The sequence below is a fragment of the Cynoglossus semilaevis genome, chromosome 14 (genome assembly GCF_000523025.1).
Source record: "Cynoglossus semilaevis isolate Cse_v1.0 chromosome 14, Cse_v1.0, whole genome shotgun sequence".
In the NCBI taxonomy this organism is placed as follows: Eukaryota; Metazoa; Chordata; class Actinopteri; order Pleuronectiformes; family Cynoglossidae; genus Cynoglossus; species Cynoglossus semilaevis.
The window spans coordinates 912,193-926,075 of NC_024320.1; the positions used below are offsets into that span (position 1 = coordinate 912,193).

At 38.9% G+C, this 13,883-nt stretch overlaps 2 protein-coding genes across 11 annotated transcripts in view; one reads left to right on the plus strand and one right to left on the minus strand.

Annotated features, from left to right (window-relative positions):
• LOC103389085 (ephrin-A5-like) overlaps window positions 1-13,883 on the plus strand; it is a 1,154,841-nt gene that overhangs the window by 178,920 nt on the left and 962,038 nt on the right. The gene's annotated exons all lie outside the window — the stretch shown is intronic.
• The window catches only part of tcf4 (transcription factor 4), a 189,288-nt gene that overhangs the window by 69,338 nt on the left and 106,067 nt on the right, over window positions 1-13,883 (minus strand). For 5 of the 10 annotated variants that reach the window (XM_025062761.1, XM_025062763.1, XM_025062762.1 and 2 more), the window contains one exon: window positions 12,687-12,736. In XM_025062761.1, the coding sequence (XP_024918529.1) occupies window positions 12,687-12,736 (50 nt within the window). Of the gene's footprint in view, window positions 1-185; window positions 1,050-12,686; window positions 12,737-13,883 lie in introns of those variants that run through there. The other 5 variants (XM_025062758.1, XM_025062759.1, XM_017038411.2 and 2 more) reach the window with 3 other exon arrangements.

The following is a 13,883-nucleotide window of genomic DNA, read 5'->3' on the forward strand; positions in this document are numbered from 1 at the left end:
CAGCCTGGGACAGAAGCGACAGAAGCGGCAGCTGCGACGCGCCTTAGAAGTTGGTGCGTGAATGGCACGACACTTTTCACGCCTCTCTGGCACACACACACACACACACACACACACACACACACATTCACGCAAGCTCAACATATCTCAAGAGGTGCGCGGGTCCGTGCGTGTGCGCGCCTTACCGCTTTGCCGTTGTAGTAGTACATGAGGGAGCTGCCTGTCATTCCAGGGATGGTGTACGCGCAGTACATCTTTCCTCTGTCCTCCACTGGAAGAAGACGCAACAACTCTTCTTCCACAAATTCTTCTCCTCCTCCGTTTACCTCCTGTTTTCTCCCTTCTTTACTTGTTGTTGTTTGTTTGTTTGTTTGTTTGTTTACGCTCCTTCTGCTCCTGTTCCTCCTTCTTCTTCTCCTTCTCCTTCTTCCCGCTGTGGTTGGTGCTAAAGTCAAACTCTGGTTTCCCGGTGTCTCTCTCTTCCCGCGTTCTGCTCCTGACTCGGGCTGTTTTCCACGGACACGCACACAGACAACAATTCCTTCACTTGCATTTTCCCATATGACCGAGGCTGAGGAACGTGCACAGTGAGAAACACACGCAGAGGGAGGGGAGGCGGGTCCCTCCCATTCTCCCTCTTTCTCTCTCTTTCTCTCTCTCTCTCTCCTTCCCTCTCTCTCTCTCTCCCTCTCTGTCATACATCCACAATCACGCACGGAGAATGTGCGGAAATTAATGAGAGGCTGCTGGAACGCGCGCGCACACATACGCGCACGCGTGAGTGACCGCCGAAACTCTTTCAACTCTCCACGGTAATCTGGAAACCATCCTCTCTCTCTCTCTCTCTCTCTCTCTCTCTCTTTGAACTTAGCCCAATATTCACTTTTTCCACCACTACCATACACGCGCGCGAACACGCACACACAGACACTTGTCATCCTCGTCAACCACCAGTCGCTTTAAAGAAACTGCATACGCAACGTATTTAACATTGAAGAATTTAAATACACAATAAAAACATATATAAAATTAAAAAAAAAAAAACATCATGGCACATCGATGCAAGTTCGTTGGAATGTACAAATGTAGCTTAAAAAAAACATCAGGGCACATCGTGAAGTTCGTTGGAATGTACAAATGTAGCTAATATGTAGCTTCAAGTAGCTACGAAATACTGACAAAGACCAACAACACTAATTTACATCAATTTTTTTTATAACTGACACTGCCTTTATTTAGAGCTGGTAAATACCGACCGAATTATTAATACTTTTATAAATAATACTCTATAACCTCAGTCCTTGAGTCTTTATTATACTTCAACAAAGACGTGGGTTTTATGAAGCTATAAGAGACATACTGCAATTAAATACGCTTCGGGTCTACTAGCAATACCACTAAGTCCCGTCAGGGGTCAGGATACAGCAAGTTCATCTTTTCAGAGCCTTGGCCTTCTCCTCCCTCCCTCATCCTTCCGGTAATGACCCTAATAATCTCCTCCAAGAAAACCCGCACACACCTGCTTGCAGAGTTACACAAGCACATAAGTATAATCACAAGTATATATATATATTTTTTATTTTTTTCATGAAAACGTTGACAACAATTTTTTTAAATTTTTTTCATGAAAACGTTGACAACAAAACAACAACTGTCAATCATGATAGTTATTGTTTAACGAGTTGTAATGACTTTAACTTTTTAAATGTACATTTTGTCATCACTGTATTATTTTGTTGTTCCAATCTGAGTAGTTTTAAAACTAACTCCAGCAGAGTGTAAAGGACACGACATACAGTATTTTGTCTTACTGTAAAACAATAAGTTTAGATTCTTACCTATCGCCACAAGGTGGCACACTGACCTATTAGACGCAATATTATTTCTGAAAATCTTAGTTGCTTCTTTTTTTTTTATGTTGACATGTGCCTCTATCGCCCCCATATGGAATCTGCAGGTAAACGATTTTTTACTTTTTATTGGTAAGAAAACTGGCCAACTGGTGGCGCCACATGTGCGATCGGCACAAAATGTTTCCTTAATCATTCTCAAATAAAGAGAATGAAGAGTCGGTTGTTTAATGTGTAATTTTAATATAATTTAAGTCTGTAACAAAACAATAGGAGTCGTTTTTCAAATGTTTGTCATCAACATGAAAGCAAATGTCACTCACGGCGCTCAGATGGTGATGGAGAAATTAAATGAGACAACTCTGCTATCGCAGCGTTCTGTTTCTTCTCTCAGATGAAAATACCATAAATCTTAAATCCTGGCTTTCGTACTGGCTGCTAAATATTAGTCACTTTTTTAAAGAAAGAATGAAACTTTAAATAACAATAACATTTAAATGTCAGGATGGGGGAGGGTCTGGATCAGCTTAAAGGAGAAAGTGACTGGTCATTTTCAACTGATAATGATGGAAGTCTCACTTCATACATTAGTAGTAAGTACTACTATGTTTTTGTTTTGGGTTGGGGAAGGGGTTTCATACAGTTACTAGTGTTATTTGCACCTAGCTCAGTGCTAATAGCTCAGTGGACAAGAAATAGGTTTCATACAGTTACATGTATTTTGTCTTGCAAAATGTAACATTGTTTGAGGTGAACAGGCCCAGCAGACAGGACAGGGCTCAGTGTTATTTGCACCTAGCTCGGTGCTAATAGCTCAGTGGACAAGAAATAGTCAGAAAACAACTACTATTACTACTACTACTAATAATAATACTAGTAATATGGAGCGGAGTTATCAAATTTATAATTATTATCAAAGCGTTTCACTGACAAATTAAAACAAAACCTATTGATCAGGGCATTGAAAAAGAGACGACAGCTCCCCCTACAAGGACAGCGAGGGGATAACATGGGCACACTGGCTGTTTTCAAACAGCCAATCACCTCAGATTTCTTCGCACTTTATCTTTGGCGAACACGGCGTCATGTTCAGCTGTGCTCATGCGGTTCGTACCTGCAGTTGCTAATTGGACCATTGGTGATTAAACTTTTTTTGGAGCGGAGGACAGGGAGGAGGAAGGAAGGAAGGGAAGGAGGTTCGGATTTGAGAATGGAGATGTATTAGATTTAGGGTGGAAGTTACAGGAAGAGTCCTTTAAAAACCCACCGGGGACCAGAGTCAGACAGAGAGACAGAACAGTGGATCAGTCTCCAAATTTCATATTAACATTGTCATCATTCATCCTATTCAAACAAATAATAGACTTCAAAAACAGGAACGCACACACGCAGACCTCCCCTAACTCTCTCTCTCTCTCTCTCTCTCTCTCTCTCTCTCTTTCTCTTTTTCGGCTTTAATTTGATTAAAAAGCGAGCTCCAGGAAGGGGAGGGAGGCCTGATGCACATCTAATAAGTGGACCATCTGTCTGCGGCGCTGGCTGGCTCCCAGCATTGTACCCAAACCAGACTGCATGGGGAATGAAGGGAGGAGAAGGAGGGATAGGAGGATAGAGAGACACACACAGAGAGAGAGAGAGAGAGCATGGGAGGATGGAGAGGGAGAGAGTGAGGAGAAGGGAGAAATGTACAACCCAAAAACAGTGACAGGCAGCGCTCTTAATTTGTCCACTGGCTGCTTGGATGTCAAACCTGCGGGGGGGGGGGGGGGGGGGGGGGGGGGGGGGGGGGGGAAGGTGGAGAGGAAAGAGGAGTGAAGGAGGTAGGAGGTGAGGAGATGAGTGAGCAGAGGAGAGGAAGGTTAAAAACGTCAACATTTTGGAACTTTAATTTCCCTTCATTCCTTCTTTTCTTCCTGTCATTTTTTTTTAAACTGAATTCATTATTACAAGCTCAATATGTGTTCTTTTTTTCCATTGACTGGTCGATTTTCTTCTATTTTGTTTTATTATTTTCCTATTGCTGGTATTCTTATAAACACAATGGCCACTTCTCCGCATTTTCTCACTGCGATCCTTTCGCATCCTAAAACCGACTTTTTGTTTTTCTTCACCCTAGCGGCGAACATTTGTTCACTTCACACTACCAAATGAAGCATCTGAGTTTTTTTTTGGTGGTAAATGACCCTGGTGTCCTCGAGTTTGTTCTAACACAAACACAGAACTCTCCGTCTATCTAGAGACCCAATCACGGTGCAGTTCGGACAGAGCGGGCGTCTCCTGTTAGCCGCACTCACTGATCCCTGCTACGTCGACACTGACAAAAATTAGTCTCACACTGCTTAAAAAACCCATATGAAAGAGTTGAGTTGCAAGGTGAGTCCGTGTTCACGTGGGCGGAGTCAACATAGGAAAACAAGCGCATCTGTCCAGGCATCACGTGATGAAAATAGGGTCAGAAACCAGAGCTTTGACCTCAAAATGTGGGCGTTTTCACACACTACACATTCATTACAAAAATGTAATTTTCCTCTGATCTTACCTACCAACAATAAAAATGTAAAATCTTTTTACATTCTCTACATTACAGTATACAGTAGAGTACACACTTATACTGTATGTTGGAGTATTTCACTCTACATTACAGTATGCAGTAGTAGTAAGTATACACTTATACTGTATGTTGGAGTATTTCAGTTTACACCCACAGTCACTCCTCAAGAGCTAATGATTACCATTTAAAAAAAATAGAATTTCATCAATATTTATCTGTTAAATGTTTTTCTGCTAATGAACCTCCTCTCCACCTACGATCTACAGGTAGATCGCGATTTACGCAATCTACGTCTAGGCATATTTATAGCAACGTCAGGCAAAAAAAACCCCAATGATTTAATAACCACTTATATCACTTAGTTTTTTTTTTTTTTTTTTGCCGACAGTAATTAATCTTAGCATAAGGAGTAAAAGCGAATATCAATTATTTTAACCTGACTTTTTTGAAGTGTCGACTATAAAAATATACAGCAGAGTGTGTTTTTTTTTCTTCTTTCTGTCACCAGTATAATTAGGATTTTTTTTTTTTTTTTTAAAGTGACGCGGCCTCAATTCTGATGTCGAAAATCAGAGGCTGATTCTTTTCCACCAAAATACAAACTGAGAGAGAAAAAGTGTTTTCGGAATATGTGTGTGTGTGCGCGTGTGTGTGTGCGCCGCGCTGTTGCACCCTAATTATGTATGCATGATTTAATCTGCAACTCAATAATATGCAAATATATTCACATGTTAGTTTCTTAATTAAAAATGCAAAGCAGCCCTTATGGTGATTTTTCTGTGATTTTCTTTTTTTCTCTGCCTCACAAACGGAAGATTCGCCCAAATTTAACAAATTGGAGGGAAGTGTAGCACACAGGTGGGGGAAGGTGGGTGTGTGGGGGGGTGGGGGGGTTGTTTCCAGGTAACAACAGCGTCCTACTTCAACTTCCTGTAGTGGTAGAATAAATTAGGGAATAACTTTGTTGCATTAATTCAGAGCCTTGAGGATATTTTTTTTTTAAAAAAAGATGATTTCATTTCCAGAGACTTTAAAGGTTAGAAATATTGGTTAGATGTTTCCACGTCGCCTTGACAACTTTTTTTTTTTTAAATTTCTAATCCGTGTGTGAAATGTTTAAGATGTCGCCGGTGTTGAACATCAAACAAGATAAGTCAGAGTCTCTAGGCTCAGTTTCTGGCCAAAATCCATCCAATCACAGCCCTGAGTTGACCATCAATACAACAGTTGACCAATGACATCACTAAAGGGACCATGTCATGTAGACTATTACATTTACACATTATTCTAAAATGGAAAACTACAAAAAAAAAAAAAAAAAAAAACTGAATTAAAAATGATAAGGTACTTACTGCTAAATACTGGCCATAAATATCAGCAAGTCAGTAAAAAGTGATATTTATTGCCTTTAGACGTTAATACTTACTTACAGCTGCATATTTAAAATGTGTTGATTAGAACAAAATGTCACATTTTTACAGTTAAAAAAATATTTATTCACCTAAAAAACTAAACCACAATAAGATTTTAAATTTCCCGTGGGTAAATCTTGTGCCAGTGCAGCCAGGCTAGCAAAACATTAACATACTGTAGCGGAGATGTTACAATGCTAACTAAACTAGCCGAAATACATCTGGAAAGTTTTCTCCCTTTTTCTTTTGTCATTTTCGAGGTAGCTGAAACATCTGTGTGACATTGACATTGTCTAATGAAGGTTATCCTTGTGCTAACTCTTCCAGAGATACGATATGCTAATTGTTTTACATGCTTTTTTTCAGCAGTTTTTGGCTAACCTCAAATGTTTTTGTCCCGCTAACTATGAGTTTGGACATGTTTTGATATGTTTTGGCTAATATTTAACTTTGTTTTAACTAACTAACTAATTAACTAACTAACTAACTTTTAGCTATTTTGGCTTATCTTTAGATTAGCCAAAATAACAAAACATATTTATTAGCTTAAAAGATTTTTTAGCTATAGAGTTTTCTTTTTTTCTTTTTTTATGAAGCCTGGTAAAAACATCCAACATCCAGCCAGTCGCCTCCATCACAATAATTCTGAGCAGGTTAAGGTGTTTGTATTAGCTTTTACAGAAAGGAGTCAAAACTCTAATGGCAGAGGATGGTACTACAAGCCAAAACATTTAACATTCGTTTTAGTCCCAATATCTGCTCATAAACTGTCATACATTTTTTTTTTTTTTTTTGGTGAACTGATGCAAACCGTCATCTCATTTTGTTTTCAAATGCAGGCAGAGCAACACCACCTGTTTTCAGTGCTGTCTTCTGAAGCTCCAAACAGAAAAAAAAACCCTGAGATCAGATTTTTGGTTTTCGTCTGGGTCTGAGAGTGACTGTCTTCTTGGGGTAGGCAGCTCATGCAGAACGTCGGAGTTTTGTTTGCAGCTGGAACAAAAAGCCCGCTCAGCTCTTTGCGTGCAGGTATATTTTACACACAGAGCGTGTTCAGACTGAAAACGACGATGAAAGACGACGCTAATCTGCACCACCAGCGTGTCCCAGAGTGTGTGTATGTGTGTGTGAGTGTGTGTTATGAGGCTTATATCCAGATCAGTAAATCACACGCAGGCTTTGTTAAAGCCAATGATCTCGACAGATCAAGGTTAAAAGAAACAAAAACTGCCTGTTGTTTTGAATTAAATTCTCCTTCTATTCCTCACAAGTTTTTTTTAAAAAAAAAACACATCTTTTACTATTTTTTGTCGAATTTTACACATTTAAAAGCCAGCTCTGCATTATTCTCTTTTTTTTTTTAAAAAATTGCTCAGTAAAATGAATTTGCGCCATAGACAAAAAGCAAAGAATTAGAGCTCATCACGCTGAGAAACGTAATTCAAAAGGACCATGAATGGCAACTTATTAGAAGGCCAACCTTTGTACTCACAGTCAGTCTCTCATACCAAATTCTCCATTGAGAAAATAAGTGTTTTTACTAAAAGCCAAAAGCTCACTTCTGCAGTAAATTACCAAATGGGTTATTTTCAAATCTTTATTTCAGTCACACAAACTCACTCAACGATGGCAGCGGTAAAGCGGTGAAGCTCTTTTTTTTTTCTTCTTACATTTGGATTAAAATGCTATATTTTTCGGTAAAGAAGAGGAAGAAGCGGTGAACCATATTTCCAGTCCTGTGCCATGGTTGTTGGTTAAAGTCAACAAAGTCATGCACATTCAGCAGAGGGTTCTGCCCCGTGCCGTTTCTCCTTACTCTGCGGATCGTTTCCGCAATGTTAAAAACTGCACTACATCGACTTTCATAGCAGTTACCTTTGAATTAGCCACCGCATCATCTGTAAAATAAGAAACAGTACAGTACAGTACAGTACCGTCATATGAAATTCGTACATTTGTGCTCAAAACTCAAACTTTTATTGCCAACGTCTTCCGGAATAAAAACCGAATCTGACAAATTACTACGACTCCCTGGGAGATATTGTTAGAAACAAAACGAGGAAAAGCATAATGAAATCCATCTCAACGTCAGTTCAGAGCCCTGGCTGTTAACGACCGCGGCTCTGACTCTCCCAAAAAAACCCTCGCGCACGCTGAACGAAACCAGTGAAGGCAGCGCGGAGTTTGACGTCGGTGCTGCAGCTGAGAAATATTTAACACGTTATCAACCACTCGGAGCAGTGTTGTCACCACATGTAGGCTGATGCGCGTGCAAACGTGCACGTCTGTGCGTGTGCACGTGGGAGCGAACGAGAGACAGAACAACCCGGGAGTAAATCAGTGTCGCTCTCTCTCGCCGAGGCCAAATATTTGAGCTGAGGAATGAGACCAGGAAACACTCACATCTGCAGCAGTGTGTGTGTGTGTGTGTGTGTGTGTGGTCTCTTCATAAGCCAAATGTCTTCACAGACAGGTTTGGGTCGCTTCACTTTGTCAAATTAAAGACTGTCATTAAAGGTACAGTTCAGAAATATTTATTCCAGGTCAAATTCAAGCACCAATCAAGCACTTATAAAATCAAGTGCAAGCCTTTCGAGTAAATTTAAGTTTTTTTGGTTTTTTTTTTTTGCTAACTTAAGGATTTTTTTTTTTTTTACCTTTTTTTACTGACGCTGTGCCATCTTTTAACCTAACTTGCCACGGGCTAATTTTTAAGGGATACAGCAATTTGTTTGCCATTTGCCAAAATTAAACATATCCAAAATCCGACATATCACATATATTTATATAAACATTTCCAACATATTTATCTTCAACACAAAACCTAACAATAATCTAGAATTCATCCAGTTTGGATTACTCTCAATTATTTGCACAGTGAGGTCTTAGGCTTCTTCTGTGGCACCTCTACCCGCCTGAGGGGGGCAGTGTGGCTCACCAAACCACTACCCTGGACCCCCACCACGGGGCCCTGCCGCAGCCCTCCACTCATTCCCATCCCTCCTCCACAGAGAGGCCTAGAGAGAACCAGCCGCGGCCTCTCCGACTGCGTCTTCTGCGAGACCTGCTTTAATTTAATTAACGCTGTGGACTTTAAACCAAAGCACATCTGAGCCCAGAGTGAAAGAGACGGAGGCTGAGATCTACAGTCACGGTGCTAATACACGCCACTTTTTTTAAGTGAGTGGAATTTGAACAAACAAAATCAGATAATACATGAATACTTCAAAGGATCCAAAAAAAAAAAAAAACGTTTTTGTTTCAGCGATAAAAAAATCTGTGATGTTTTGGGGGTTTTAGAGTAAAGGCTTAAATCCCATGAATAAGAATTACATTTTGAATATAAAAAGCAGTTTCAAGAATGCAATCTTTTTTTTTTGTTTGTTTTTTGTTATAGTTACAGAAAACATGTTTTAAATTACATTACCAGAAAAAAACCAAACTGTAAAGATCATGGGAATTTGATACAAAAGCTCAGATTTCAGCCAATCAACAAAGGGCTCACTCCAAATCGATATCAGTGAAAAACTATGGCTTTAAAAATGTTTTATTTCTCAATAATATTGCGGCCAATGCATCATTTAAAAACGAGCAACTAATAACTTTTTTATAACTGTTACTGTTTAAACCACCAACTCCACCACACCTAAGTCCATGGAGGAAATCCAAAATTATATTGTCTGCCGATGCCCCATGTGGTCAGTTGGTGCCACTGAAGCAAATCGCAACAATTAATTTGGACCAGAAGAAGTTTCCAAATAACAAAAAATAAATAAATAAATAATAATATTACCAAAGGCAACAGTAACTTGTTGTCTCCAGTGTTGCCAATGTAAAATCACAGCTTTTTTAAATGGACTTTGGTTTGGAAAAAGTTAAAGCAGAAGACAGTAACAAAAGCTAAGTGGTTTGGTGAAACAGTGATGTAATAGAAATGATTAATCAGTGAGTTTGTGGCTATGATGTCATAGAGTAGATGAATGTACATTTTATCAGCTGACTGATTTTTTTTATCAAGCTTCTTTCCTTTGAAGTTGATTCCTGACAGTTGAAAGTTTTAAATGATTTACCATTTTCAATTTGTACCCCCCCCCCCCTAAAACAACCAAAAAAAAAAAAAAAATCCCTAAACTCCGACTGTTTTTCTCTGTAGACCCTAATAGAAGACATCTATTCTTTTCCTCAAATATGACTGATTCTCATACGTTCGTCACTGAATCTACAGAGGGCGGAGAAAGGCAATAAAAATGAACATTCAATCTCTGTTTCTGACATTTCACTTAATGTCTTCGTTTCCTAGTTTCACTTTGACCGTTGTTGGCGTGATAATTCTGATGAATCTCACACACGTGTGAGTGTGCGCGTGTGTTTCCCCTCAAAGCATTAGCAAAGCTCAGAGGACGAGACGGAGGAGACTCTGCAACAAATGAACCAAAAACACCGATAAACCGAGGGAAAAAAAACGAGCCGTTTTACTCCCAAAACCAACACTAAGAAAGAAGAAAAAACAAAACACAGCGACGACTCCCTGCAACCTGCTAATGTTAGCAACTGATGCCTAATTTCCTTTTGATTACACAGACGTCCCACGCTCTCCTCTCAAGTGACGTTTAATTGTTTCTCAAAGTAAATCATCAACTCAGCAAACTAAATTTGACAAATAGCAATAACAAACTTGCAGCGCAGGGAGACGGAAGAGGAGGAGGAGGAGGAGGAGGGGGCGACGGGGGAGGAGGTTATGGAATGAATTAATTAAAATAAAAGAGAGAAGGAGTCGAAAGAAACCAGAACCTTCGCCTGCAGAGAATGTGCGAGACAGATGAAAGCAGAGGAAAACAAAACATTTCAAAGGTGGAAAAGTGAGACTCGAAAACGAGAGGAAACAAAGTGAAACTAAACAAAGGGACTGAGGGAATTTGGAATTTATCAGCACATTTAAATCAGAGTTTTTCTTTCAAGTTTAAAAGTTTAAAGAGGTTTAAAGATATAAATTCTTTTCTGTCTCTGCTCCTGTCCTTGGACCTCAGTCTTCAGTGCGGAGGTGGAGCAGGGACCCCCTAACGATACGTCAATGAACGTGTACGAGACTGACTGAAGGGTGAGTATTAATGTTGGCCTGAAGTTAAGAATGTGAAAATGTATCCACACGTGTTAAAGTTAGTTGTTGGGTTAAGAAAGGAATAGTTATTCAAAGATTTAAAGTGAAACGTAGACAAAAGTAAACAAACCTCAAAACAAAAACAAAAACAAACAAGTGATAAAGTAGTTAGATATATAAAGAAGATAGGTAGATAGATGGATGGATGGATGGATGGATGGATGGATGGATAGATGCAGTAAAATGATTGATAGGTAAGCATATAGCTAAGTAGCTACCTTGTTAGCTAAATACATTGCTGATCTCATAGACATATGCCTAATATGATAAACACACACATATACTTACATATACTGTATGTGTCAATGTAATGGGCAGCTAGATAGCTATTTGGCTAATTAGCTAGCTTGACAAGTGCATTGACAGAGAACACAGGCAGATACATTGACAGATAGATGGATAGCTAGCTAACCAGCTATCTTGTTAGCTTGATCATTTGAATGGCATAAACAAACACGGGTAAAGAAAGAAAGACGTTTTCTAAATGAAAAGTTCTGTTCCCAACCTCTGTCAGGTACTGCCATTGATATTCACAGTCGACGTGATGAGTGATCATCGCAGTACGTCGATACCATGACGTGAGTAATTGTGAAAACTAAAATAGAGGGTCTCCCGCTAGTTACATACCTGATGGCTTTATTTATTTATTTATTTATTTATTTGACATAACATGCAACCAAAAAGAACACAAAACACATTGGACAGAGCTGGCTGTCTTTTAAACACATGCCGCAAAGCATTATGGGAAGTTTGCCTCTCAAGTATGCAATACCTCTGAGATTATTCTGGGGGAATATTCTATGGAACACATTTGTCACTGCTTTCATGAGCGCTGACACGGCAATAAAGAGATATTTGCACGAAGCAAATAGGTTTGAAAACTCCTGGGGTTAAAGAACAACCATGGAAAAACTAAAAAAAAAAACAAAAAAAAATGAACTCAAATTATTATTTAAAATGTTGGATCACTCAATAAAATCCTGAGTGAATCAAATGATTAATACTGATTATAAATATATCAAATTGATTGATTCCGAGTAGAAAGGTAAAAAAAAAAAAATGTACATATGACCACAAATAAATGACCTCTGACCTCTGACCTCTGTGACCCATCTCAGAGTTTGAGCATTGCATCGTGAAATTACCGTCTGGGCGACGTGTACAAAGTCCAGAAAGTCCAAACTGAGTCAGTCAGACAGAGTGTGTGTTTGGGTTCTACAAGTCAAACACACACACACACACACACACCCACACACACATTCACACTGAACATCACCGTTCACCATTAACTGCACTATTTTATGATTTAATCTTAGAGATCATTTCCATTCCTAAAATCTGACTGAAGTTCGAAGCTGGGATTAACGTGGATTTAAGGACAGAGGAACGGATCACTGGAAGAATCGACCAATCATTCAAGAGCAAAAAGTGCAAAAAGTGCAAAACAGTCGGCGCTGTCGAGAAGTGAAGCAAGAACGTCGACGACGTTCGTTCAATTTAGAAAACGTCAGTGGACACCTTCAATCTGACTCCAACAGATTGAAGCGCCAACCGCGGGAAACCGACCGCTTCGTCAGCGTTTGAAGCCAGAACCACTGAACCAGGACCAGTGACGGAACCAGCCACGACGCCTCAGACACCGCCGTCAACTCACAATCACAACCACCACCAAGAGAGGACGACAGGACAGAACAGAACAGTGTGATTTCACTTACGGAGGACGGCAAGCCAGGAGGGACCTTCCGCACTTTTTTGGTGTGAATGTCTGGAAGGAAGAGAAACAAACATGAGAATGACGAAAACAGAACCTGAGATGTTTCAGTCTGGCTTGATTGGTTTGGATCTGATCCATCCAAACGGGAGGAGGGAAAGGAGGAGGTGAGGAGGAAGTTGTGAAGTTGTTGTTTTTTTTTAAAGTACGGTTTATAAAGAGTGAGGAATCGGAAAGGAGGTTGTCATTCTTAGAACGATAACGAGCCAAGGATAAATAAGGAAATAATAAAGTTAGAACAGGAGAAAAGGACAGAATTGATTGGTTCTTTGGTTTTCCTATTTTTTTTTTTCATGGTTGGATCAAAAAAAAAACTAACTCATTGAATAAAGAAATCGTCAGATTGTGACATGTTTACTTGAATTTTCAGGGTTTTTTTTTTTTTTTTTTTTTTTCCCCGAAGGAGAGAAACAGAGCGGGTGAGGGCGAGACTGTGATGGAGAAACGAAATAGGGTATATATGTGTGTGTGTGTGTGTGTGTGTGTGTGACCAAGGCTACGCAGCATCAGCCGCCATTGTGCCGTTTTTTAAAGACCTATTTCGTCTTCTTAAACTGCTTTTTTAAAAATGCGCACAGGCGCACAATTACACACACACGCACACAAACACGGACACACACACAGGATATGACCTTCTAAAAAAAAAAAACGAAGTTTCTGATGAAAAAAATACAGCTGACGGCTCAAAAGGCAAACTTCACCCTGAAAAGTTTGGGTTGTGAGGAAAATTTTAAATGATTTAAATAAACTGTTTATATTAACAACAAGTCTATGTTAATGGTATTTTATGTTTTAATTCATACATTTATGTACAAGCTAGTGTGTGTGCGAATGTGGGTTTTTTTTCTTTAGTAAACGCAAGTAATTTTAACAGTGTATTTTAACATAATGTAGACAAAATAATGTAAACAAAAACAAACATACAAGACAGTATGAGAATGAATCTAAAATATATCTGGGGTTAAAAATAATTAACAGTGTGTTTATCATCTTAAAAAAAAGTTAAAAAAAGTAAAAAATAAAAAAGAAGTTAAGTCAAATGAAAAAGCAAATAAAAACAAATTATAAAATAAAATAAAAAAATTAAAAAGGTAATAAATTAAAAAGGTAATAAAATAAAATAAAATAAAATAAAATAAAA